The sequence below is a fragment of the Watersipora subatra genome, chromosome 5, assembly GCF_963576615.1.
Source record: "Watersipora subatra chromosome 5, tzWatSuba1.1, whole genome shotgun sequence".
NCBI lineage: Eukaryota > Metazoa > Bryozoa > Gymnolaemata > Cheilostomatida > Watersiporidae > Watersipora > Watersipora subatra.
The window spans coordinates 24,975,989-25,003,018 of NC_088712.1; the positions used below are offsets into that span (position 1 = coordinate 24,975,989).

Consider the following 27,030-nt stretch of genomic DNA (forward strand, 5'->3'; position numbering starts at 1 on the left):
CTGTGTTATTATAGTAAGTGATTATATCTCGTGTGTATAATCTCAATGGCTTTAAGAGTTGGTCATTTTGCGAGATGGTCAAGGGCAGGCAACATTTCCAGCTGAATTACATCCAACATGGAGTAGTTTGAGACATGGAAAACAACACCAATATTTGAGGTGAACTCTGCATATGTGATTCCGTTTGCGACAAACCAAACCCTTGAAATTTTTTCCGCAAAAGAAAATTAACTATTTCCCAAAAAAAAAACCAAGGTATATTCAACTTTACAAAATAAGACTTGACAATTTCTACAGAAAAGTGATACGGTTGATAGGGATGTGGAGAGCGGTAGACATAATTGGAATATTCCAATTGAATTGGAAGTTAATAAAACGGGTTAGTAATTCCTCCAACTATTATTAGTTTTTTAAGGCGACAAAGTTTTTCATTTCCCTAACTCATAAAGCGAACCGATTGGTTGAATAATAAAACCGATCATGTAATGTTTTGGGGGAGTTGCCCCCTCTCGCCTTTCGAGTTTAACTTCCTCCATCGGGAGTTGTTAACCCTTTGGCAGGTGAGCTCTGTTATCACCACCTACTAGTATTACTACCATTACCCTGTGTATACTTCTTCACTATGAAAATCAATTTGGTATTTTCACCATAGCTCCACCATTCTTGAAAAACTTTTATTTAATTCAAAGATGTGAGCTGTGAGCGAACTACTATAAATAAATGCCCCGACTCACACGCCCCTCACAAGTGTTTTATGTCTGCTACGTTAAACAGTTGGTAATTATAAATTGTCACTGCTATTATTATTTTAGAGCCGCAAATTTTCTGCAACCTAAATATAGTATGCAACTATTGATAATTGAACAAAAATATTGTTCTCCTGCTTTGGCGGAATTGTCCTCTCTCGCTTTTGATACTAGTTTAGCGACAGCATGTTTAATATCATTGGCCACTGCAAACAAAGTTGGCCAACTCCCAAGCAGCTTAGCTTGCCCATCACCATCTGTTAGTATATTATTATTACCATTAACACCCTGCGTATACCCAAACTATTCCCACTTCGCAGAGAATAGTGCATTTTACCCTAACTTCAACTTTCTCGCAAAAAATTATCTTCTTCTATTCAATAATGTGAATTGCAAGAAAATTACATACTCATAGTTTTCAATAGACCGCAAAACAGTAAACCAGCTGGTAATAAGTGTTATAGCATTTTAGAGTTGGAAATTTCACACCACTAACATAGAGTGCAGCTATTGATAATTGGTGGAATTGTCCTCTCTCGCTATTGCTACTAATTTAGCTAGTGTGGATCGTTCACTTTAACTTAATTTCACAATTAAAATCTCATTTTTCATTTTATCGACAATGGCTCGGAAAATATGCAATTGTGATAATCGACAAGTCGGCAGTGCAGTGCAGACCAGGACCATTGTGACTTCACCAGCCCATGTATCTTTTTTTCTTTGAAGCATCGTAAACCCGCTTCAATTCTTTTGAAACAATGTGAACAACAGGCATACTGCTCTGCATTAAGATGTCCTAAGATTTTTGAGCCTATCTACTAGTAGAACTAATGTGAAAGTGCAATTATCTCTCGATTAGTGGCGATCATTAGTGGACCTACGTATTCTGCAAAAAGGATGGCTTGCTCCAAAGGTTTGCCATCTACAGAACTAAGTTTTATAGTTGTGCTCACCTGAGAGTGAAATTTTTTTGGCGTATGAGGAGTTCTTCTTGTAGTCTATTTCTGACATCAACTTGACACAACCGAGAACGCGTCTACTGTCTGAAAATACAAATAATATGTTGATTTAATTGACTTATTTAGCCTATGCTACACTTTCACCACACAAGTCTTATTAACCATCAAACTGCCGGATACATTCTATAAAGTGGGTTAATTCAAAGTGCAGAGTAGATGTAGATATTATATTATAAATACTGCCCTGCTACCGCTACCGACATGCCAAGATAACTTCTGGTATATCTCTATTTCCTTGTTATGATTACCATGCTGATCCGAACACACGGGGTTGGGAATCCAAGCGGTGACCTGTCATATCATGAACAAAATTTCCATAACTGGCGTCAATTGATATATTTACGGGCAACGAAAATGCGGCCTCCTTGCACAGAATTGGAGGTTCAATATTATCTACCCTTGTAAAAAGGGGTAAGATACAAGAATATCTAATAAAAATTAAGTTTTTTTTAAAGTTTTTAATCACAACTAGGATATTGCAATGGGAGTGGTCTGCCTAACCAAAGATATTGTTATTTTTAATTTTAAAATATGTCATGAAAATTCATACCGGTATGCCATTTATTGCATTTATCACTAGCAAAGTAAATGTATAAGAATTACCAACAATAATGACCCATGCTCATGATTGGATTGAAGAACATTGACTGCTGTGGAAATGTTTTTTTTTAATTTAAAAATATATATTTGATGTGAGTAAAGATAGCTCAGAGTTTTCATGCAACTCTCATTGAATCGTGAGCGTCATTGAGTACTATGATATTACAATAACGATTGATAAGCCTCAAAGTCAAATCCTAATATAAAGCTAAAATAAAGCTATGTCTTCCCAAACCACAGTTAGAAGCTCAAGTCGTTTCAGTTACATAAAAATATCAATGTAGGCCTAAAGATAATAAATCTATGTTCTTGAGTTAAAAAAAATAGGATTATCTAAGCGCTTACTGTCGGCATCACAGGTTTTCTGTTGGTATCCTTGATCCTCCACTTAGCTTATCTGCCACACATTTCCTGGCGAAATCTGAAAAAATATCACGTCTCATACAATGTGGCTTTAACTAGTATACATATAGTACAGGGTTAATCTCATCGGAACTTCAAGTGAACACTGTGTTTTTTCATGTTCTTCAGAAAGATAGAAAATTTTTAGTCATTATTCGTTTGGAAACAGCAAATAATTCTAAACGGTTGTCGCAGAGCATCTTAGAGAGGGTTATTATATTTGTGCAGTTTGGCGTTGGATTGGATGTTGACAGCTTTTTGCCACTAAGGCTAAATTTATTGCATAGCTTTCTCAACAAAATATTTAAATTATAAAAATCATAAAATTATAATAATAAAGCGGTGCTGTTCACAAACTAAGAGACGCAATGGTATATAGCTTTATCCTTAGTGAAATCAACCTGCATAGAAATTTGTATAATACTGAAAGTATCAAGGAGTTGTCAGCACAACCACATTACTTTCTAGCTTGTAAGATCCAAATGGAGCCAAAACTGACGGTGGCAAGTCAGTCTGGTGAAAACACATTACATATTGCAGCCTTATATCTCTGATGTTGGCATGCGATATTTTTTCTGATACTGTCAGCACCGCAACATTCCCATATTCTCAATGGCAATCAGCTGTCGGCTTACCTACCCAAACTGCAACACTGTTGGTAATGCAAGTCATTTGGAATTAATTAGCCTGGACAAAAATATCGAGTGGTAAATTTAGGAGGTACTCCTAACTGCTTGCTCCAAAAATAGCTAGGTAACTCTGTTTAGAGGGATATAATATGGTTTATAATATAAATAATTAATAACAGAATTGCTATCCCATGAAGAATAACCGGTTAACTGCAACGGGCGTGTAGGCTAACACAAAAGGTTTGTCAAAGTTTTTTGGATCCATCATACCTCCTAGCCTACACTGTGTTGCTTATTCAATAGTACAGACACCTATAATCTTACTGGCCCTGACTATTGGTGTAAAACAAGCTAATACGTTTGTTAAGAAGGGACAAGTCATACCGTTACAAATAGACCCTTTCGCTCTTCGGCTCCATTGACTCTTTAGGGTTCTTGTAAAACTCTGTAGGCTTACGATGTCATAGACAGGTGTTATTTGCCCATTGATCATAAATTTGCTCTCTGATGGTTCACTGAAAAAGTTATAAAACCTGTATTTTTGATGTCTCAAGATTATTTAGCCTTTATTACAGCCGCAGGGGAAAGCAGTTCAGATTAGATTTTTAAAATTACTTAATATTTGGATTTTGGAGTATTACTTTTTAGAAAAATGTTATTTGAATTTCGGTTATATACAGCAGTTGCAGAGATTATTGAAGGCCATTAAATAAAAAGAAAAAATAAGGTGTTTTGGTATAATAAAATAAATTTTAGTGAGACACGATTAGCCAAAAGTGGAGGGTTTTAATGGTCGCCAAGTCTGATTTTTAATTTTCTCTTTGGAATGACGATGTTTAAAGAACACTCCTTCTGACATCAAACTGGCTTTTACCGATGAAAATTTTAATGCTTCTTTGACAATCAACCACTTTCAAAGTGAGTTATTCGCGTCGTCGGGTATTCGAGAACTTCTGAGATTTAACTTTATTTGACGCCAAGGTTGGCTTTATGAACGAAGCTTTCTTAATGGATTTTATATAATGAAATGGTTTGGTGCCGTTCTGCTGAATAACAGTGGTCTGAGGAGATTTCAACTCATAGATCCCACCAAGGCTTATATTAACCAACTCATAATCCTTTTATGGCCAAGCTAGGGTAACAATAGATATAATAACAGTTGAGGGAAATCATAAACTCACAAATGGCTGGGAAACTGTGGGAAACGCACATTGAATGAATGACCTTACAGTGTCAGTAAAGATATTGTCAACAAAATAGGAATGAGCGCCAACCATAGGTGCCAAGTAACCGTGATTTGAAAAAGTGAGGTTTTTAGCTTTTTTGGATTTAAACGACTGAGGTTCATACCCTACACCCTGTAAAACTTTGAATGTGTGTCTAAGGACTTCTCTCATGCCCTCTTTCTGATAGTGTATGACACTCTGTTAATATTATTGAATAAAAAAATAGCTAATCGCGTGTGGAGAGGAAAATTTACCCAAAATATCAGAAATATCCTTCTCAAAAAGGGAGACATGGCAGCTATGGCGCCAACCAAAGTCCAAAACTGAGTAACCAAAGTTGGGATAGATTATAATCATTAAAACTGCTCCCAACACTTTTCCCGTAATATAAAAAAGCTGCTATGTGGATTACCAATTGGCATAATTTAGAATTAGATGCATGATTAGGACTATTAATTAGTGGTTTAATCCCGCCTCATAATGAGCCTCATATTCTCTTCGATGCAAGATTGTAGAGCAGCTTCCTTGATGAGTCTACGGAGATTCGTTGAGGAAACGAGCAAAGTGATGGGTGCGACAAATTTCATTTTTCGCTTTTCATTCCTCACCATCCACTTTGAGGAAAATTCTAAAGTAATATTTTGTCGAAACAATTATTAATAGCAAAAAGCTGTTTACATAATGCTCCACTTGATTATTGGGAAATATTTTTGTATTTTTCACGGTAGCCTTCATAAAAGCACTGAGACTGGAGTAGGTCTATTAGACTTTGAGCTTTCGGAGAGCCATTTGTGGTTATCAGTAAAATGTGTCTACCAATTGGTAAATTGACTATAATTACATGCGTAATCAGACCTATTAAAAATAAAATTCAAGTAAAGCATAAATAGGCTACTTAGTTTTTGTGTAACCTGTGAAATTTAAACCTTTGCTCGAACTTCAAGGTGCTGGGTTAGCCTCTCAAACAAAACGGTGCAGCATTGGCATGCACAACTGATGTCACAACTTTCAAAGTTATTTTATTCAATTAAAAATCCTATTCATAAGTCTTCATTCAAAGGATTATTTTAATTGTCCTAAGCTAAGGTAGAGCTCTATACCTCCATCTCTTCTATTATACTAGCCATATTGAGTGGCAACAAAATTTAGAGTGAGTAATAGGATTATCATTATGGCTAACCTGGCACCACATTTAAAGTGAGTTATTTATGAGTTATTCGCGTTGTCGGGTATTCGAGAACTTCTGAGACATAACTTTATTTGAAGCCAAGGTTGGAGTTATTGACGAAGCTTTCTTAAAGGCGAGAGACATGGAAAGTATTTCGGCACGGTTTTGCTGAATAAATGGTCCACAAAACACTTAGCCTGTATTAACCAACTAATAATTTGTTTATGGCCTAGCTAGGTTAACAATAGATATAATAATAACAGTTGAGAGAAATTATAAACTCTCCAATGGCTGTAGTTTAAGTGACATAAACTGTTGGCAGTTGGCTGTAGTGGCATTCCATTGGGTGGGTGGTTGATAATGGAATGCCACTACCACCAAGTGCCAACAGTTTATGTCACTTAAAGTTAAACTACAATGACTTAGCCTGGGTAGGCTCTTCTGTTGAAGAGCCTACCCAGGCTAACAATGACTGGGAAACATATTGAATAGGATTTTGAGTTAGCTAAAAAGCCGCTAGTCTGTAAGGCATTGCTTTGCTGGAAAAGATATTTTCAACCAAATAGTAGTTGATGAATGTCATCCAAAAACGACTTAAATTTAAATAATCAAGATTGGAATACATCAGTGATAAATATAATTATAACCAGTGTTAGAAACAGATTTACTTTTTTGGGGAAACACTGCGAGGCGGAGGGGTACACGTCCAACACTGTGGGAAAATCCACTTCGACACGCGTACAAAAAAGCTCAAATTACAATTTTTACAAGAATTTTTCAGCAAAATAATGAACTGTACATGTATATCAATAAAAATAGATAGAAAACATCACTGTATGATCCAGATCTCTTTGTCGTAAAATGTTTTGTGAAAGATCTAATAGCAACAAAAAGGAACAACACAAATAACTGATTACAAATCAGGGCCAGGGAATGCACCTATGCCGAGTTTATCTCCTTTGAAAATATCTCGGGGTATTGATGTTGCTGTGTATTGCTGTGTATTGCCTCATGCCTAACCCTGCTGATTAAACTATTAACCACTCAGTCATAACCCTTTCTAAAGGTATATATAAAAGACCATAAAATTATGTTAAACCAAAACAGTTCAATCTTGGTCATAGAATTTCCTTCACTCACAGCAGCCGCTGCTGACATTTTCCATTGCGGACATTTTCTACATAGCTTTGACACAATCGCAATATAGCTAGACCATCGGCTATTTCTTAGATACCTTTTAGGCCATGGGTCATAATACAAAAAGTATCATTCAAATATGGACAAGAAGTCGCCCATGAAAATAGGAATCTAAAGCAGGCTGTGCTGTGAATCAACCATCAGGTCGTAATCGACTACTCTATATGATGGGTTGTTATTAGCACAGCAGTACGGATGATGGAAAAGTCACACAGCTAGGGTGTTAGTAGGATAGGCTATAGTATGAAGCAAACTTGATTTGTTGACAGTGAATACAATAAGTTGCACAGAAGGGGTGGGTGGGGGGGGGAGAAAAATAAAAATGACTCATTTCGAATCGCTTGGTTGTGAAGTGAGAGTGTGTGATTTCACAATGGGCCAGAATGTTCACTAAGTCGGCATAAATACTTGTGACATGGGTATCCCACAGAAAGGGGTCTTACCCATTATCTACGAAATGACCATGCAAATTTTAGCCACACCACAGCCCAATTTAAAGAACCTTTCTTAAAATCTTCAATCCTCTGCTAATATAAAACAACTGCGGCCCGCTACAGCAGAGTAAGTGTACCGAATTTGATTCAGGATGTTTAGAAAAAAAGAGCGCCAAAAGTTTTGTGAACTCAATAGCAAGCTGAAAAGTAAAGGGCAAAATGTATTTTAGAGGGCATTAGGCAACATTGGCTAAGACCTAAGGGAGAAATATGCCTTGCCCTTGCCTTGCCTACTAAACAAAGAGGGTTCCTTTGTTCTCCCACAATGGGAATTTTGGAACTTATTGTGTTCATTGTTAGAAATTCAAATACCCTGTCCTGTTATGAGGTGCACACACTACATTCAGCCTACTTGCACTGCCCAATCATGTACCCTAGATAGTTACTTTTAAAGATGCCTCAAGATTGTTAAAACAGGGTCTGAAAATATGTAGTGTTTGAGCTGGTCTTTTGTTAGATCTTTTGTGGTCAGTATTTTTCGCTTCAACATGTTTCCTCAAGCATGGTGAGAGCGTCTTTCTTTGACAATAAGTATCAGAATGGGGTAGGCATACAAGTTTTCCGTACGTTGAACTGAACCTTTCAACATAGAAACATGAAAATCTCTGGGAAGTAAAGTGAATGACAAGGTCAATATAATATATTTCAAGCTGAACCAAAACCTAGACAATACTCTCATGCCCACTAGGTAAAATAAAAATATAAAGCTACGACATCTGGCTTTAAAACAGTAGGCCTCCCTACCAGAATCGACGGAAATTAATTACAAAAGATTTTTATAACACTAATCAAAATGTATAAAAACTTAAAAGCATTCAACAAGACAATTTACCACAGCTCAAAGTATTATCCGTCTCTACAGAAAAAGGGGCGCTCAAAACCGGATCATACGGTATCAACAAATTCAGGATCAGAAAAATACCTTGGCTGAATATAACAAGCGGGTTGAAATGGCGGCAGTTTATATACATATAATGGATGGTGGTGGGGTAGACTAGATACCAGCCGCCAAACAAAATTTCCGGTACATTGCAATTTGTGAGCGAAGAGCCGAGCTTCAAACCATTCTGCTTTATATTCTTCTAGTAGAAAGGCTGTAATATAGTCATTGTTAGCCACTATTTGCAGAATTACTCCATAGGTATCGCTAGCTAGACGAAAGGCGTCCCCAATGCTATATCTAAAACCTACAAAGCAAGACAGTGTAGAATAATCTTTGTGTTTTGAAGATTTGTTTATAAATAAGTGATTGAATAACAATAACAGTTCAATAGAGCTTACTTACAGCGTATCCCATTACTTACCAGATATTGTGATGGTGTTGCAGCATTGTGTGCAATCTCCCAAACTCTCCTGGATGTGCTCAGGTGGTTCAGGACTGTCTTCAGCGGTGCCTATCAAGAAAAAATTATCTTACTCAAAGCCTGTTCGATAAGTTAGAGCAGAAATTAGCCATAGCATTTAACAACAGCTATCTGTCTCAGGTGACAAAAACCAAGTGGATGATTCCTCAGAACACGTTACTGTAAAGCAGCGATTTCAAAACTCGATGCATGAGAACTATCAGGAAAGCCTATGACTACTGCACATGGTGACCGAAAAGCCAGTACTCCGATAGAGGAGTACTCTGATAACAAAATGACTCCAAAGTCTTCAGACAATACCTCAAAAGAGTACCCCAATTTCTAGAAATGTTCAGTAAACTAACATATTTCCATGCACGCACCAACTCCGTTACTCGAACACTATTGAGATATCAGCCACTGCAATACTTACGTGCGCCCTTGGTTTTGGCATTGTTGTGATGCAATACGCCATGCACATTGGCATCTGCCCAATCATGGCAAAACTCGAGTTGGTGTCTGTTACTTAGACTTAGCGGCACATTCTTAAAGTTTCTCATGCGTAATGATTTGAAGAACGCATGTTTAGCCTCCATCCTTAAGCACCAGGTTCCTCTTGGAAGACCAAATCTGGTAAACAGTTACATAAAGTTACATGAAGTTTAAAGTTTTTATGTGACAACTGATAATTACATAGTAAAATAATGCTTGAGATTGAGACATACTTTTAAAAAAAACATCACTGTAAAGTGGGATGCTGAACCAACCGACATACCGCAGCCAGCGGACCGCTTGCCATTAAATTGGAATGACATGAATCATGCTATATATATTTATACTGGCCTGATAAAATTATAGAGTTTTTGCCTGAGAACTCACTTCACTATGTAGTAGGGGATGTGTACCAAGTAATGCATCTTGGGAGTAATGGTGTGAGCTCCATATACGGTCACCCAGGTTTCTAGGTATAATTTTATTAGCGTTGCGGCGGTTGTAATCTGGTCTTTGTTGAACGAATATGCCAACAGAACGGAGGTAATTTCAACCATCATCAACAGCAGTCTGTATTCTGGAATCTCTTCAATATTGTGGCCAGCCAGTATTAAAGGTAGAAGAAAGCCCAAACAGATAGTTTGAGTTGCTGAAAAAAGAGTTATAGATTAGATCTACAAAAAGCATAAGTTGCGTGAAAAGGAAAAATATATTAAAATTTGAAAAACTATTTTACCTTATTTCTTACACGAAGCAACAAACATAATAGGACTTTAAAAAAATGCTAAAATATTGTAGTGGTTTAGATTGGGAAAGTCGCTCCACAAATCACCAGTTTAGAATTTAGATCATTAGCATTCCTCATTGACTGTCGAAATCAAACAAAAACGTATTCAACTGCAGTAGGCTGAATACGAACCAGATTGACCAATTTTTCCGGTGTCTAGTCCATTGAAGCAAGATCTTTCCAAGCTACTGGGTGCATTTTTCTTGTCGTCTCCTCTGTATGGAAAGTTTTTGATGTGTTCATTCAATGACGATATAGAAATTATTCGGTTTTCCAGTAGCCTAGATACGAACCCCTTTATGGCATAAGGAAGAGTTCCTTCGCACACAATATGCATAATGTCAACAGGAATGCATTGGCAAACATCAAATCCATCGATCTTATCTAATATGGATAGCGAGTTGATTCCGTATCGCTTTGAGTATTCTACACGCTGCCGAGCAGGCATCTCTGGACCGAGAAGGAGACAGTGGCGACGGTGACTCTCTATGTCTCTCAGTCTAAACTCCGTGTGGTTAAACTGTAGCATGTTTAAAAGCAATAGAAAGCAATACAAAGTTTCGCATCACACTGACGAAAAGAACTAGAAATTCAGAAACTTAGCAACCACACACTAGTAGCGACGTGCGACAGCATTAACATAATCCCTGATTCAGCGCACGGAATAGCTTCTATTCAAGATAAAAGTCTTATGATAAGTGCATAACTAAAAAAGTTAACACAACAAGCACACTTCTGCAATAAACTGTATACCATAACACACAAACCTGTTGGATAATCTCTTGTGAGCTACCATAACACGTCCGACATTTCATGGCTGCCCCTCCCACTCCTTCTTTAAACCCTGCTACCATATTGGCTGCTGGAGTGTCGCCAATAAAAAAAAGCAAAGATCCTTTATAGATGTCCTTTCCGTCCCGATTCACAACTTCAATACCATCCTGAATAAAAGACATAGAATCTTTACTGTTTTATCCTTTTCAAACAATGGAATAAAATACATTTTCGATCATAGACTTTTCATAAAGAAACTCTTTCACTAGCCAGAAAAGAGGTCAAATAACTTGAAGTTTAGATTCATTGCCAGGCTCTAGCTCCGGTTTTCAAAGCTAACCTATTACTATAAGAATATTATGATTACCTTCTTGAGTACATTAATTTCCTCGGCAAACTTTAGAAGGATAGCTTGGACTCCATATTCCTTAACGTCAGCAGAGTATGCCACAGCAAACAGGTGTATGAATTTCAATTGGGATCTGTGCTGAGGCGGGACATTCAGTAACGTCCAATAGAAAAGAGCTAACCATGAAAAACACAACAGTGTGAGATATGCTGTTTAAAAAAAAACAAATATTGTAAAACCACGAAATTCTGTTCCTGAAAACATGCAGCAAAATTCCACTTTACCTATCTTGTGCTTTTTTCTTTTGGAGCCAATTGGATTCACCTAGAAAAATATGACGATTATCAAAAGAATATGACCTCAAACCAACGCATGTGATAAGGATCAACAAAAATGAAAACTATTGAGTATTTGAAAAGCCATGTACGACGGTCAGTGATGGGACCTGAACATCTGCATGTTGACACAACCGAAACATAAATGGTAAATTTATTTATAGGCCTACGCAGAATTATGCCCAATTCTTCTGTGTTAGATGAGCACTTAAATTTGAGAAGGCAGTAGTCGCCAATAAGTTTTGTGTAGCATAGTTGAAGGGCTTTATGATCCTTAAATCAACACACTTTTATTTGAGCTGACATACCACTTCAATATCATCATAATAGGCTGCTACCATTATCTTTTGCCCGTCAGCAAAAAAGTCAGAATTCTGTGCATAATCAGCATCTATGCAGTCTTTGATTGCCCCATCTGGAGAGAATATTGGAAACTGTACTACATTCCGGATTTCTGGACTATCTAACATTATCTGCAAACAGATGAATGAATACATGAGAACATAGACTAAAGCTTTTTTGCATAATTTTGAAAGCAAAATGTTGGTTGTACTTTTAGCATTTAGTTAGGTTCCATGAGGTGATGATAGTTGGTCGACAATGTTGTGTTTCTAGTCAAAGATGACTCAATTTCCTCATGGAACCCTATTGTGTGATGTTTATATTTGTCTGATAAATTAGAGCAACTCTTCAGGGTGACAAGTGCTTTATTGTTCATTGCTATATTGTTGATGGGAACAGCTAAGGCGCTCTTTGTTTACATAATCATTAGCAAATTAGGTTTACAAATGGTCTGAAATAAAGATATGTTCAGTACAATGGGAACATGGCCAAGCCAATTAGCAAAATAAGTCACTATAAATAAACTCACTAACTGTAGACCAACTATCAACCTAGGGAACCTAACTTGTTACACTAACTTAGCTGTGTCACTGAAAAAAATTTAAAGAGCTAATCCTGAAAAAATTACTTGTCCATAGCCAGTTCACTAACGGTAATTAGCAGGAATCAATTCTTATTGAAATCGCAGAACTATGACAAGCGCAGCACATTTGACAACCTTTTTCATATATTTTCTCTCAGAAGTTATCTTGCATGTTTGCAGTTATTAAGCGCACAAGTATTTACCTGGAGAGTTGATAGTACGGATACATAGTAAAATGGTCTTCTAGCGGTGTTGTTGTAGCGAATTGGAGTCGATTCCTACAAGCCACAACACGACATTTAGGTTAGGATACAATTAATTGGTTGGTGTACACTTTAAGGAAAATTCAAACGAAAGAGGCTTATTTCCAAACAGGCTTTTATCATATCTTTATTTCTCTAAACACCCCAATGGTTCCAAGGCAAGTGATCTAATGTGAATATTGTCAATTGACTGCAATTCAGGGGCGTATTTGACAGGGCACGAGTTACGAGTTTTCGTGAGTGAAAATTTCACTAGTGGGTCAAATAACCAAAACTCATTAGTGAGATCATGTATTATTGCATAACATAACAGTACCTCTTTGTATTGCCTTAACATGATTAAATCTAGTAAAGATCACAAAGGAGATTATGAGATAACATGTTGCTGTCATTGAGCCAATCGACATTAGTTAGTTTTGTTTAAATCTCTAGCGCCATCATAATACACTGACATATAGATATATAGTATATAGGTATTGGGAGCTAAAATAATATAAAATCGTCAAAAGTTAAAAGCGAGTACATATACAACTACAAATCTGTTTTGTATGGTTAAAAACTTGATATAAAATCTAGTTTTTGACCATACGAAATACATTTGTAGTTTTATACGTACTCGCTTTTAACTTTTGACTGTTTTATATTATATATTATGTTCGAATTTTGGTTATTTGTGGACTCAGTAGAATCTTGCAAAACGCTCTGAAATGCTGTAAATGTTCACCATTTTAGAAAAAAATTTTCCGGGTGTGACCCCCGGACCCCCCACTGGAAGGGCGCTCGGGCGCCCCTCCCGGACCCTCTCCGCCAGCGCGCTCCCTCAGCCGCTGCGCGGCCTCAATCATTCAGGATAACTAGTGGGTCAAATATATTTTTTAATATGCCCCAGGACTGCATTGACTTTTTATATTACATATTTGCTATCACTCCGTGACAGGGGCTATATTCAGCAATTTTCAACACACTAGTTTGAAAAGATTGATCAAGAATGAGCCCTTATTCTCACTATTTTGCCATAATTAATATATATTATGGCATAAATATCATGCTAATTTTTAAATTCACTGCATAGATAACCCTTTATTACTATGATTATGATTCACAGTCACAGCATTGTTCTTTTGTTTACATTACAATTATCACACTAGAGATTTCAACACGAAAACTCGTAACTCATGGATGCTAATATACGTCCATGGACTCTGTGACACTAAAGCATTAACCCTCTCACCCCTGATGCCAACTATTTCGGGAGAAGTTGTTCACACTTGGGCCTGAAGCCAACACTTTCGGGACACTTTCTGAGTAACTTTATTGATACTCCTTTTGTGTTTATCGTTTTTTTATAGCTTTATTTCGAAAGATAACAGTCTGAGGATTGTTTTGATACCAGAAATGTGGTTGGATAAAAGCATTTTACTAGGCAAATCCTGTGATAGATTTCAAACTTCAACTCTGGAGGTCGCCATATTGAATGCGTTTGCCGAAAGACAACGGCTAAATCTTACAATCTAACGTAATAATTAGTTCAGGTGAAGAATTTAGCAGTGACAGTGATCTACAACAACACTATGACCGTTTATTAGTAGCACAAAGTGGGTTTCAATTGCACAACATCAAAATTACTAAATAGTTATAACTTTTAAATTTTTCGAATAAAAAAATTTTATTTGACAAATCTTTTCACAATTTTAGTTGATAAAAACGATACATTATATTAGTTTTGTACTCCAGTTGTTTGCATCTCGTGTTTATTATCATAACTGCAATAAATGTTGTCCTTATAGAATGTAAATATGATATATAGACCTTATATACCAATTGATTGAACAATGGAACGGAAACTACATTATGCCATAATATTGCGTATAGGCTCATAATTTCAGTTCTATTGGTTAGAACTCCAAATTTTTTTTTGCAACTTGATGATAACACCTTTTCTTGTTATCCTAATATGTTACTGAAGTGTTATCAACCAAAAAGCTGACTTGTAGTAGCAGCCAAACTTAGACTTTTCGATTTCCAAAAAATGTATTGATTTGAATCTTATCAATAACATCCTATATAGATTAACCTAATGTGTATATGTTAGTATCAAAATGTAGCTAAGAATGTTACCAACAAGTTACAAAAAACTATTTTCATTTATCTTGAACGCAGCTTTATTTATGCTCAATCTAACACACCTCACTTTATTAAATATTGAGTGTGAAAAATTAATTAGGCCAGGGGGGCACTCAACTGGAAAATAATTAGGGCTGAAAGGGTTAACTAAAATGAAACACTGAGTGATCGTAATCTTTTAAAAACTCCCAAGAGTTAACGCAAGAAGAATTATAGGCCTATATTATACTCTTTAGTTTAAAAATATTAAGGATTTGATCAGCATCTTTTCCGAATTTGCTTTGTATTCTTAGATTATAGGCAGCAAACAGCTAGATAATTTTTTTGATTCAGTGTGTCAACTAAAATTTGACTTTTTTTAGTACAAACACATTAAGAACTCACAATTAGGTTGAACTTCTCTTTAAAGTATCGCATTCTAGTGTGTTGAGTGGCTAGACGCGTGAATCCATGACAGGGGAATAAACCGCCAACATCTATTCCATGTTCTTTTTGCACTGTATCCGTTAACAATCGTTTCTGTTCATTCAACAGCTCAGTGACAGTGGAACCAATCTTTTCAATGTGTACATTGGGAATATTACTTGTTGCAAGACTTAGCATAAATTTGGCACAGTTCTTCTCCAGTGAAGGAGGTCTAACAGTTTGCTCATCTGAAACAATTAACAAGAATAAGATTGCGTTTTATTGTTGACTGGCATGTCCATTTTGAGAAAAATATAATTTTAGGAAGAATGTGCCAATAGTGTCTGAATTTCCTGATAATGAGTTTATACTTACTGTTACGATGATGAGGAGATTGCGGATCTGGGTCTAAAACTGGCTCTACAACTGGTTCTAAAGGCATTGATTCAATATGAGTTTCAGTGTCCTTGTGTTTCCTACGAACGTGCCTTCTATAACTGAGATAGCTGTAAAACAAGCAACTACCATTCAGTGTATTTTAAATTGACAACCTATCAGGCAAATTGATTCCAATGGGGCTTTTACATTATGGTTAGCTCAATTTCAAAACAGAACCCTTATCATATGACATGACATTTATTAGCCAGATTTAAAAATACCAAATAGGACTTTAGGGCCAACTTCATATCATACCTTCCGTAACTCATGCCGCAGAAACATGTTATCCGAAACCTTGGATCATGTTTATGAACTCGGATGACATGGAGAGTGAAGACTTTATTTGAATTGTGAGAAAATCCACATATGGAACAGCTATAAAGCATTTCCTAAAATTGGAATATTAACAATTATTCAAAATACCAATGGCTCAATGAGAGCAAGTGTTACTAACATTTCAGAGGACACTTTGTTGAAATAACAAAATAATATCAAAATATCCCTATAGTCTGATCTGTTCAGAAAGAAAATTGGCATATTAGAACACTTATTACAAAAATCCAACATATATCCTATACAATTTCTTGCCTAAGTCGGAATTCGGTACAAGATAGGGCAGTTTGAAGTGAAAGTCCACTGGGCCTCCACAAGATCCAGGATTCGGGTTCGCAGAAATATATTCAACAGCAGTATCGTCAACAACATGTCCTAAAACAAGTTTTAAAATTGCAAAAGCAATCTACCATTTTTTATGGACTAATCTATAAACTCAGATAAAACTTATTATCAAGGGTTATCATAGGCAAGACAATAACAATGTGATTGGTTGCAATAGACCAATAGCAATGCAGTCATTGTTTAGGCTGAAAGCTTGTCCAATAAAATATAGTAGGCTTGGCTATGAAGAGAGAATACTATAATTTTGGTGTAGTTGGTTCATTTCAAGTCAGAATACTGTATCGTAACCGTTGAACCTACAGTACTTTGGCGTTTGAATCCGTTGGGCTAAGATTTTTAGCAATAGCCGTTACAAACTTTCTGCAATAATGGAACAATTCAAAACCCTTTTTGAAGAGATAGGCGATACAGCGGCATACGAAATATTACTTGGTGAGTATACGCTACATTTATAGTTTGACTTGATCACTAAAATTCAACGAGATAATTTTTATTTTATATACTTTGGAAGTAGGCATCTACTAAAGTGCCCAATGTTGAACAAAGCGTAAAATATATTAAAATAGAATTCGTTTAAAACATTTTATTACTAGTAGTTTCATACCCAACGGGTAATCATCATCAGAATCAAAATCACAACTATCTAGGATTAGACAAATGAAAGGTGTAGGCCTAAGTTTCTGAATTGAAATCAAGACCTTGAAATCAACCTAAATTAAAAGGCTCTTCGCTTTATTAAGTCAAGTTTCAACTTTCTTTTAATTTACAATCCCTTTTTATAGAAAACATGAAACAATAATATTTTTTACTTTTGTGAGAGAGGCCTAATCGCTACATAAAGTAGTATGTTTGAGAGCAGTCACCCGAACAGTAGAAGATCTAAAGCGTACCTATTTATATGCAATGAATGAATATTATTTATCATAATTAAATAGATAGCTATATGCATGCAGGGAGTTCTTGATGCAGGCCTATGCAACGCAACAGACATATTGATAGGAGCAAGGAGTTGTATGTATCCCACATACAACTCTTTAGTCTTTGATAGAAGTCATGAAGGAAATTTTGTTTGTAAGAACATTCAGAGGTTTTCAATTGAGAAAAGATTACTGCCGACACAATTCAAGCCTGGGTTATAGAGTAATTAAAATTTCTTGTTTAGGCCATAGAGTAGTTAAAATTTCAAAGGTATAAAACACAATGCCTATGTAAGCCTACTAAACAGAGAATAGAAAGAAGGCCAAAGAAAGAAGTAATCTTTACAATCACCACACTTCCAACATCATTCGTTTCAAATCTTGTGTTCTTACCCTTAAATACATTTGTGTAGCCAACTCCTTGGTGCAGCCAGCCAGCATTTGAATAATTAATTTTTACACTATCTTGTTGACTACTAGTACTAGCCACAGCCACAGCCACCCACCCCACCATCCATTTGTGCCTGGGTGGCTGTGGTACTACTACTAGCCTAGAAAAGATTGAAATATAATTAAGACTTAGTAGCCTAGTAGTACTAGGCTGCTAAGTCGGAATTATATTTCAATATTTTCTTTCATTAACTTTTAACTTTTACTCCAACTAAGGCAACTAAATTCTGACAGCTGTAATCACAAAAAAGTTGCACCTTCAGTTACTCATTAGTGTCACTTTATGGTTGTATGGTTGTATGGTTGTCAAGTTATACAAATAAATGAAATACTTGACTCACTGTATGAGCATAGATTTGTTACCAGATACGCTATTGGCTAAGAATATTCTAACGAGCTAATTGAAGCCACAATGAGTATTCAAAGGTTCTTCAACATTGGTGCCCAAATCAATGATTTAGAATTAAGTTGGAATGATTAGGTTGTCACTATTTTTTTGTAACTTTGAATTCAACTCTAACTCTGTGAGTCTGTGGGGGCTGCTGCTACTGCTCTCTCTAATTAAGGATATAAGTTAACTCACTAGGAATTATTTTCCTCCAACAAGACTGGTATGGTTTGATTTTTTTATGAATTCATTTTAGATAATGATATCCTTGATGAAGAAGTGATACCTGACTTGCAACCAGAGCAGCTTCAGCAGCTTGGTGTTGGGTGAGTTGTCTTTGTTTGGTCTGATAGACTACGCGATCATGGTATTCATGTCTATGTTATAACCTCCGCCAGTTGGTTGTTCAAATCACAGGCCGGCCAACGTGTTCGGTAGCGCTCGGGCGGTGGTGCTCGGGCGAGCACCACCGTCCGAGCGTTACCAAACACCTTGGCCGGCCTGTGGTTCAAATAGAAATTAGGCCTACTTGCAACTCAGCTTCTTTTTGCCAAGGAGTTCTTATTGCCAAGGAGTACAAAAATACTGTCTAGGCGAAGAACAAAGATCAACTACATTACCTCCCCAAATGGATTAGTTGATAGCTAGGGTTTGCAATTTGTTTTAGGCTTTAGCAATGTCAATCATTTTTGTTCGCCATTTTAACTTGTATGACAGGAAGAATTAAGAATTGGCTAAGAATTGCTTATGATTGCATTGCGTTACGTTTTTATGTGGATCCAAAAAGACATTCTGAAATGGCCAGTTTTGGATTTACATTTACCTATGCTGTAAACTTTACTAGTAAGTATTACTATGGCATTATGTTAAGTATGTGAACTTTCCTTATAGCTCTCTGGGGAAATGTATGAAATACCTACGAAGACTCAAAGAGCTTGTCAAAAGTGTTCAAAAGGTAAATTTTACGTTCTTCTTTTAGCAAAATTTAGCTTGATTATTGTTGAGTATAATAGTTTTATGCATATCATTTATATCGGAGGCGCCTCTATTATTGGTCTTTGCATTTTCAGAATAACTTACCAAGTGCTGCCCCCTCTGTTGCGCTTACACTACCAACACCTAATGAAACTGCTTCAACACTCGGCGCTGCGGTCGCATCACCACCTGCTTCCATGCCGGCCACACCTAGACCTGTGGTTACCACACCTAGACCTGTGGTTACCACACCTAGACCTGCGGTTTCAACACCTTCCTCTGCTGTTTCCGCTATTTCAGGATCACCTGCCGCCGAACCTATTGCTTCAGCCTCTGCCACTGCTGAGGCGACTGTTTCAACACCCTCTAGCTCTCCATTGTTTATGCGAGTGAGTAACAGCAATATACTGTAAATTATGTTGTTGTTGTTGCTGTTGTTAATATTTATTGAGGTTAGCTAGAGAAAATAAATCCTGTCGACCTGTCTAAATTCGTTGGCTGTTCTTTGGCTGTCGATAATGTTGAATTGATTGCACAACTTAAATTTGTAATGTAAATTTTTACGTACATTAGACCTGCTAAGTATGGTGCTGTTTGAATTGTTGAATCTTAGTAGGTTAGCCTTGATTGAAAGCGCTTGTAATGGGCAACTCTTGGTAGTCACACTTTATCGTTCGAGCAGACACTATGCATTTTACACTGCAGTATTTTCTGTCTATGAGAAAAACTCCGCCTTAGGCAATTAATTAAGTAATTTGCCTTAAAAGTTAATATACACTATGGCTTTTCCCTATAGTAAGTAAGAACTCAGTTTTATTGTTTTATAGGAGCTCAATGTACCTCAATTTACTGGACGAGAGACCAGGAAAATGGTTGTACAGGCGATTGGGGAAGCTAATTGGTCCCATAGTCACAGCAGACCCAACTACGATAGTGTGGTACTAAAAGTCCTGAGGCAATTTCCAGATAAGAGTGACATCTTCAAAGACGCTAGCTATACCGAAGATAAGGATTGCTACGTGAGTTTTTTTTATAATCGTGAATAGGTCTACTTACTACCGGGCATGTAGCCTACTGTCCTGCAGATTCATTTAGCAATACTTGGCATTGGCGTGCAGCTTTCCACAATTTATTATACAGAAACTTACATCATATCCGTTATCCATCAAGGGTTATTTCGTGTATGTAGAAATTTTCTAAGCATTTGACCCTCTCAGGGAGGGAGAGAGATACCTAATGCTTGTTAAATACCTGTCGGAGTTGTCTACTCTGTCATTTATTTTCATGCATTCACTATGAATGTTAATATGGGCTATTGAGTGATATTTTCATATTTATTATGAGAAGTGTAATAAGTGATCCAGAAAATGTAAGCCCTTCCGTTGATATTTATGCAACTGAAACTGAAATGATTGAGCTTCTAATTGTTGTTTGGGGAGGCATAGCTTCATTTCAGCTTTATATTAGGAATGAAGGGTTAGCTTTATTTTTTTACTATCATAGTAAACGCTATGAGCCAGTGTAATCTAGCGTTGATTTGCATAACCACCATTGCAAGAGTCCAAAGCTGGGTAAACTTTAAATTTGTTTCAAGATGATTGGAAAATATTCTGTCTGATGGACTAGAACTGAGCAACTCTCTCTGGTTTTCATGCTAGCTAATCTATACACATATGATATTTTTATACTCCCTTTTTAGTTTTGTAATCGTACTATTTTTTTGCGCATCTATAGTTTATCAGGATCTACATTCTTTGCTTGTAGAAGGTTTTCAAAAGACAGTTATCTTGCAGCGTAAGAAACAAAAGAAGCTACTATGCGAAAAAACAAAAACTCGATCAAGAACCTGCTGCTTCGGTCACCGGGTTCGTATTTTACTTGTTAATTCTCCTCTTTATTGTTGACGTCATAAAAATAATTTAAAATTTACCGTTTGAGATGAATAGTCAATCAGAATCGCAATTTATATTGACGTCTTAGGTTTTGATGATAAGCATTATAATATTGTATGTTTATGTATGTTATAAGCATTATAATATGTTTTTTATGTATGTTATGCTTTTGATCTTTGTTTGAAGTGAATCATTGTAATCTATTATCCGCACATCCCCCTCCCTTTGCAATGACAAATAGACATCTCAATGTTTCATAAGATTTCTACTCATATAACTCATAAAAATGCGACAAACACTTTGTCTTCTGTAGCCATAATTTTCATCTTTTAATTTCTTACAGGGATATAGTGGTGAGGGCAGAGGCACTAGTGGTTTCTCCGAGCAAGGAAAAGAGGAATTTGTGGGTTCAAAATCTTGACACAATTCCACAGGTAAGGTAGCATAGTTTACTCAATAAGAGTATCAGGGGCTAGCGGTAGATAAAAATTTGTGATCCTCATTGTCTGCGTTGGAGTTACCCCCACTATAAAATAAGATCGAAGTAGCCGCTTATAGTGGGTGCAACTCCAACGCAGACAATGAGGATCACAAATTTGATCTAGGCTAGTGGTACTAATTTATAACCAACATCTTGTGTTGCTTTCAGTAGATCTCTTAGGTGTGTGCAGCTTGCTTTATTGTGTTTTTAAAATATATGAGGGAGTCTTGATTATGCAACAGCCTTTCGAGCGCCTTTTGTTTCATCCGCTAAATGTTTCAAGTAATTTTTGTTGTGGTATTACCATTCTTGTTATACATCATTGTTGCTAATGATCGGGCTCCACTTTGTCGCCGCCAAAATCGCTTCTAAATTAAAGATTTGCTTATATTTCTAATGGCAGCATTCACTGACAGTCGCGTTTCGAATAATATTATAATGAGGCATGGAGTGTCAGTGTCACGTCTTTTAGGGTTCCACTTCTTTGAAAAGGTGGACATTTTTCTAACAATCTATTATGTAACCAGTTATATACTCCCTGATGGCACGGCTAAACTTGATTATTGTTGAAATTTTTATGGTAACTTTTCACCCTTTATAGCAAGTTGAATAAAATTTGTAGTTTTCGTTGATGATGCCCTAACTTTAACCACAGTAAACTATAAGAACTCTATAATCAGTCTTCATATTGCAGAGTGCGGTAAAGGAGATGCTTCGTCCATCATTGTCTATTAGGAAAGAGGCTTTTAAGAACATGAAAGATGGTTGGAGTGGCATGGTTGTTGAGTGGCCAATTTATGGACAGGAGGCTTTTGTAAGTATTACTCTCCAAAATAACATGAACTTTCAAAATTTTGCCCATTCTCCCAGTATCCTATTTTGAGCCCAGGTCTCACGTAGTGTTTTAGTGGATTGATATTAAAAAGCTACAAGCGAAGTCTTTGCAATACAACCTGCACCGAATACCAATTTGCATGAGCTGAAGATGGCTACCTACTTCCAAAGCACAATTTTAAATAAACTTGACTAGACTCGTCACTCTTTATAGTTTCTCAAAGAATAATGTCTTAGTCTTGGGATTAACTGAAACTTTAAATGTTATATATTATTGGAGACCGAGTTGAACTGAAATTCATTGCAAGGGGAAAATTCCAGTTAGTTTCTCTCTATGGAGGGAATTTATAATATGTGCACAGTAATTTATAGTTTAAACGATGGATGACTTGCCGGATTATGGTCAATTTCGGCAGTTGCCTGTCCTATCTGGCCACTGGATTAAACGATTGCCAAGTTTTTATTTAGCACTATTCTGGCGCAGCATTGAACGTAATCCTACCACTGAGCAGACTTACTGCCTATCTATTAGGAGTTTTCTTCTCCATAATCAGAGGATAACTTTATGGTCTTCTAAAAAATCTTCAGCACTCTACTCCCAAATATGTCTTTGGCATAGACTTTGAACTATGTTTTCACTGAAAATGTATGGCATACCTTCTCTAAGTCAGAATTCCTAGCCTGTTTTCTTAGTAATAAGCAATTTCTGAAAATTTATGAGCAAAAAGTTATGAAGTCTAGATTTGTTGGCTATTTTTTAAAAATAAATATGTTTGGGCCCAAAATCAAAGGAATAAATTTCAAGAAAGAGTAAGGTATTGTTTTACTATTATGTATTCCACTCCAACTTGCCCATGTGCATAAACCATTATTGTTAGTATGTGTTTTCTATAAAATTGTAGTTTGGGCTTGTAACATATTCCTGCTGGTAGGACAGTGTTTAATCTAAGGTGGAATAGGGAGAGGGTTAGCCGGAAAACACGACAGCCTTGCCGTGTTTTCCGGCAAAGAGATAATCCTGCACCTCTAGCATTATACAGGCAAATTATGGCAAATCACAGTCAGGGATGTGATTCATAAGCTAAAAAGTTTATTTTAAGCTATTTTGTATTAGCTCCGAACGCTGGCTTACTGTACGCTATTCATTGCCTTCACCATTTAAGTATACCTTAGGTGGTATTTTTATCTATCCACTTCAGTATATAAACACATTTATTTCATAATTTTATGATTGAAATGCTGCCTCGGGCTTTTGCTCAAAGTACTTTGTCAACGACTTCCGTCAGCAAGCTAAAATGAATTTTGGAAATCACATGCCTGCTAGTTATCCATCGTTTAAACTACACATATAAGACAACTCACATTTCTAGCTTCGATTTCATTCATCTGACCCTATGCGTTTAGGTTTTTACATTGTAATTATTACTATCTAAGTAGGCTTCAGCATAATTGAATTTCTAAAAAAATTTCGGCGTTGTGGTCAGGTCAGATATGTGTTTCTGACTGGACATCTATCTGACCACAGCTTTTAAAAATTCACCACCAAAGTTTTTTGATTATATAAATAATATTGTCAACTCGTATTAAGTTTGTTAAAGGTCTATATCGTTGAGGGCTTAGAATTACTTCATGTAAGAGCAGTAAAGTGGTTCATTGAGGGTCATAACTAGTTTTTATTTACGGGCAAGTCGACTGAATGTCGATATTTCTTGAATTCTATAGATTTGCTACAGGAAGAATATTGAAGATAAATGTTTGTACTTTATTTCTCGCTTGCTAAAATGTCTTCTTCTTTCAAATTAGCGTCGATATTTTGAAGTTGCTTATTTTTTTATTGCTTGTTAGCTTATACCTGAGCTTGAGCTCCTTCTGAATCGGGACTTGGATTTGGACGCGTTGGGAAAGCGAGCAGAGGATTTGTTCATGGCTGCATGTCCAAAAGAGACTAATCGTAAGTGTATTTATTATCTTCAAATTTACGTACTTTCTTTGCAGAACAATATGTTACTTTATGCGCTAGCAACGGCTCAATTATCAAAATAATATCAACCGCCAAAATGATATAATTCGGAGTCGGGTGCCCATGATTTTAGTCAGTATTACTGGCTTTTTACCTCACGATAATAGTAATCTACGGAGTTTGTCTCACCCTATTTTCCATTCCAATGCTTTACATGTGCAGCAGCTTAAACAAGAACTAGTCTCTATTGTTGGAGGTCTTACCTGGTAGTGTGTAGTGAAAAAAAGTTTAAATATAACAAAAATACTTTGTTTGCAGCGAATGATTCTGGATTTGAGAAACTGGTGATCGTGATTGGAAAGCGCCTTGGAGACAAAAAGATGCTGGCCGAAACACCCGAACACAAAGTGAGTGGATTTCTTAGTTCGGTAACTTATTAACGTCATACATTAGGCTGACTATTGGTTCGCAACTCCAACTTAGCGTGTTAGAGGTTATTAGGATGTTTATACAGGAATGTTGTTAACGTCATAAATTAGGCTGACTATTGGTTCGCAACTCCAACTCAGCGTGTTAGAGGTTATTAGGATGTTTCTATATAGGAATGTTGTTAACGTCATACATTAGCCCGTCTATTGGTTCGCAACTCCAACTTAGCGTGTTAGAGGTTATTAGGATGTTTCTATAGGAATGTTGTTAACGTCATACATTAGCCCGTCTATGGGTTCGCAACTCCAACTTAGCGTGTTAGAGGTTATTAGGATGTTTCTATAGGAATGTTGTTAACGTCATACATTAGCCCGTCTATTGGTTCGCAACTCCAACTTAGCGTGTTAGAGGTTATTAGGATGTTTCTATAGGAATGTTGTTAACGTCATACATTAGCCCGTCTATGGGTTCGCAACTCCAACTCAGCGTGTTAGAGGTTATTAGGATGTTTCTATAGGAATGTTGTTGATGTCATACATTAGCCCGGCTATGGGTTCGCAACTCCAACTCAGCGTGTTAGAGGTTATTAGGATGTTTCTATAGGCATGTTGTTGACGTCATAAATTGGCTGGACTGGTTTCGGCTCCAATCTGACTTACTTTTTACTGTTTTAGGTAAGCCATTCTCTTCCCCACCTCAAATTTGGGAAACTCTGTGTGGATGGGGAAAAGTTAAGCGTTAGTGAGGACCCTCTCGTCCTGCTAAAACTTCTGGCAGTATTTTACATTGGGGACATCGAGTTTGGCGACGCCAAGAAGTTTGGCCAGCTGCTGGAGTTTACCTTCTTGGGCTCCAGCACCGTGAGAAAGGGAAGCAAGTATTTGTCTGTCGACAAATTTATGGAAAAAATGAAGCGGGTGAGTACCTAATGACTCAGCTATGCTAGTTTTATATCTGTCGAAAAACTAAGTAGGATTCGAATGAATTTCTATGGTAGCAATTTATCATATAATTCATGAGAAGAGAACTCCAAAATGTAACTTTTGGCGCAAAAAACGATTTCAACCAGTTGTAAAATCATTGAAACTAAAATTTCCGAGAACACTCATATCCTAAACTCATTGGTCGAGCTTTTTGCCGTCTTCCTAGTCTTATTTTTAACGTTTATTTTTCATGTTGGAATTATCATAAATCATAGAAACATTTTTTTTCTCTTTTGCAGGAAAGCCGAGCCGACGATGAGTAGGCGAAGAAAAGCAAGTGCCGGCAAAGCCTGGAACGCTATAAGTCTAAAACATAACAACAAAATTCATAGAACACAATTCACACGAAATAGTAACCTTTCCAATCCAGTATGCCAAAGTGACACCACTTTTAGAGCGAATTATTTACGTGATTTGGGGTTTGGGCTTACTCAATGGATTTTATGGAATCGTGCTCTCTTTTATATTATTGTAGATAGTTTTTTTTAATTATTATTCTAAATCGATCTTGATCAAACAGATGCTGTGTGTTTTTCGAGTTATTTAGTGCTTTTATTAAATGGTGTGTGTGTTTTTCGAGTTATTTAGTGCTTTTATTAAATGCTGTGTGTGTTTTTCGAGTTATTTAGTGCTTTTATTAAATGTTAATAATAAATTATATATACTCGCTGTTTAAAAATATCCTTGGCTGAAAAAAACGCAGAGCTGTTTGTAAAGTGATTAAACTTGTAAACACTTGCTGCGTTCAAATTTGACCCTAAAATATAATGCGCCAAGCGTGTAAAACCAGGTTGCAATGCTAAATGCACTCAGCGTGTGAAAATCGTCTTCGTATAGAAAACTCAGTCAATGTTTAAAAACTGCAATTTTTAAACGCTAAGTGCGTACATATTTTGGTTTTATGATTAATGCAGTGTGAATAGAAATTGCCTTGAAAAATGACCATCAGCAGTGCGTTAATTTTTAGTTGCACATCGCATAAAACGATGAATAGAAGTGTGTTTTTATTGAATGAATAGCGCATGGACATTGCATAATTTTCGAGTGTGTAGTTTTTCAGGTGCATTGAAAAATGACCATCTGAGGTGATTGAATACTGCATAGATTTTTTTTACAGTGTAGGAAATAAAATGATTCACGACTGTGATTTATCATCTTAAAAAAATTAGTAAACCTTTTAAAATCATTAGTCTGATCTTTTTGTTATCTTCATATATATTTTCTTGTTTAAGTTATATAGAAATTCCTTTCATATATATTTATGGAGAGCCCTTGTGTATATTTCATAGAGATTCCTTGCATACATTGACATAGAAATACATTGTGT

At 36.4% G+C, this 27,030-nt stretch overlaps 2 protein-coding genes and 1 long non-coding RNA gene across 8 annotated transcripts in view; 1 reads left to right on the forward strand and 2 right to left on the reverse strand.

The window, feature by feature from the left end:
* Positions 1-27,030, reverse strand: part of LOC137396171 (uncharacterized) — a 419,486-nt gene that overhangs the window by 119,767 nt on the left and 272,689 nt on the right. The gene's annotated exons all lie outside the window — the stretch shown is intronic.
* On the reverse strand, positions 8,355-16,103 carry LOC137396323 (uncharacterized). The gene is made up of 13 exons (XM_068082541.1): positions 15,972-16,103; positions 15,654-15,784; positions 15,258-15,526; positions 12,690-12,764; positions 11,870-12,034; positions 11,511-11,550; positions 11,245-11,402; positions 10,871-11,044; positions 10,236-10,623; positions 9,704-9,965; positions 9,258-9,454; positions 8,786-8,875; positions 8,355-8,668 (listed from the first exon to the last, which is right to left on the reverse strand). Exons 1-13 carry the CDS (start codon positions 16,100-16,102, stop codon positions 8,367-8,369), a joined length of 2,382 nt encoding a protein of 793 aa, XP_067938642.1. The 5' UTR covers position 16,103; the 3' UTR covers positions 8,355-8,366.
* On the forward strand, positions 14,203-26,382 carry LOC137396324 (uncharacterized). Of its 6 annotated transcripts, none has more exons than XM_068082544.1 (12): positions 14,203-14,344; positions 18,406-18,475; positions 19,041-19,104; positions 19,220-19,513; positions 19,952-20,143; positions 20,889-20,989; positions 21,360-21,450; positions 22,192-22,311; positions 24,177-24,282; positions 24,610-24,698; positions 25,395-25,637; positions 25,943-26,382. In XM_068082544.1, exons 3-12 carry the CDS (start codon positions 19,057-19,059, stop codon positions 25,964-25,966), a joined length of 1,308 nt encoding a protein of 435 aa, XP_067938645.1. In that variant the 5' UTR covers positions 14,203-14,344; positions 18,406-18,475; positions 19,041-19,056; the 3' UTR covers positions 25,967-26,382. The 6 variants fall into 6 exon arrangements, with proteins under 6 accessions (XP_067938645.1, XP_067938646.1, XP_067938647.1 ...); XM_068082545.1 differs by having other exon boundaries at positions 14,205-14,281; XM_068082542.1 differs by lacking the exon at positions 14,203-14,344 and adding an exon at positions 16,614-16,826.

What these genes read in the sequence shown, in the direction of transcription:
- LOC137396323 (XM_068082541.1), bottom strand. Translation starts at nt 16,102, where the DNA reads ATGCTTTATAGCTGTTCCATATGTGGATTTTCTCACAATTCAAATAAA. An exon ending in CACAAGAGATTATCCAACAG is followed by an intron (nt 10,624 to 10,870) that starts GTTTGTGTGTTA and finishes AACATGCTACAG; the next exon opens with TTTAACCACACGGAGTTTAG. An exon ending in CGGAAAAATTGGTCAATCTG is followed by an intron (nt 9,966 to 10,235) that starts GTTCGTATTCAG and finishes CTCTTTTTTCAG; the next exon opens with CAACTCAAACTATCTGTTTG.
- LOC137396324 (XM_068082542.1), top strand. Translation starts at nt 16,763, where the DNA reads ATGGAACAATTCAAAACCCTTTTTGAAGAGATAGGCGATACAGCGGCA. An exon ending in GGCATACGAAATATTACTTG is followed by an intron (nt 16,827 to 18,405) that starts GTGAGTATACGC and finishes AATTCATTTTAG; the next exon opens with ATAATGATATCCTTGATGAA. An exon ending in ATGTCCAAAAGAGACTAATC is followed by an intron (nt 24,283 to 24,609) that starts GTAAGTGTATTT and finishes CTTTGTTTGCAG; the next exon opens with CGAATGATTCTGGATTTGAG.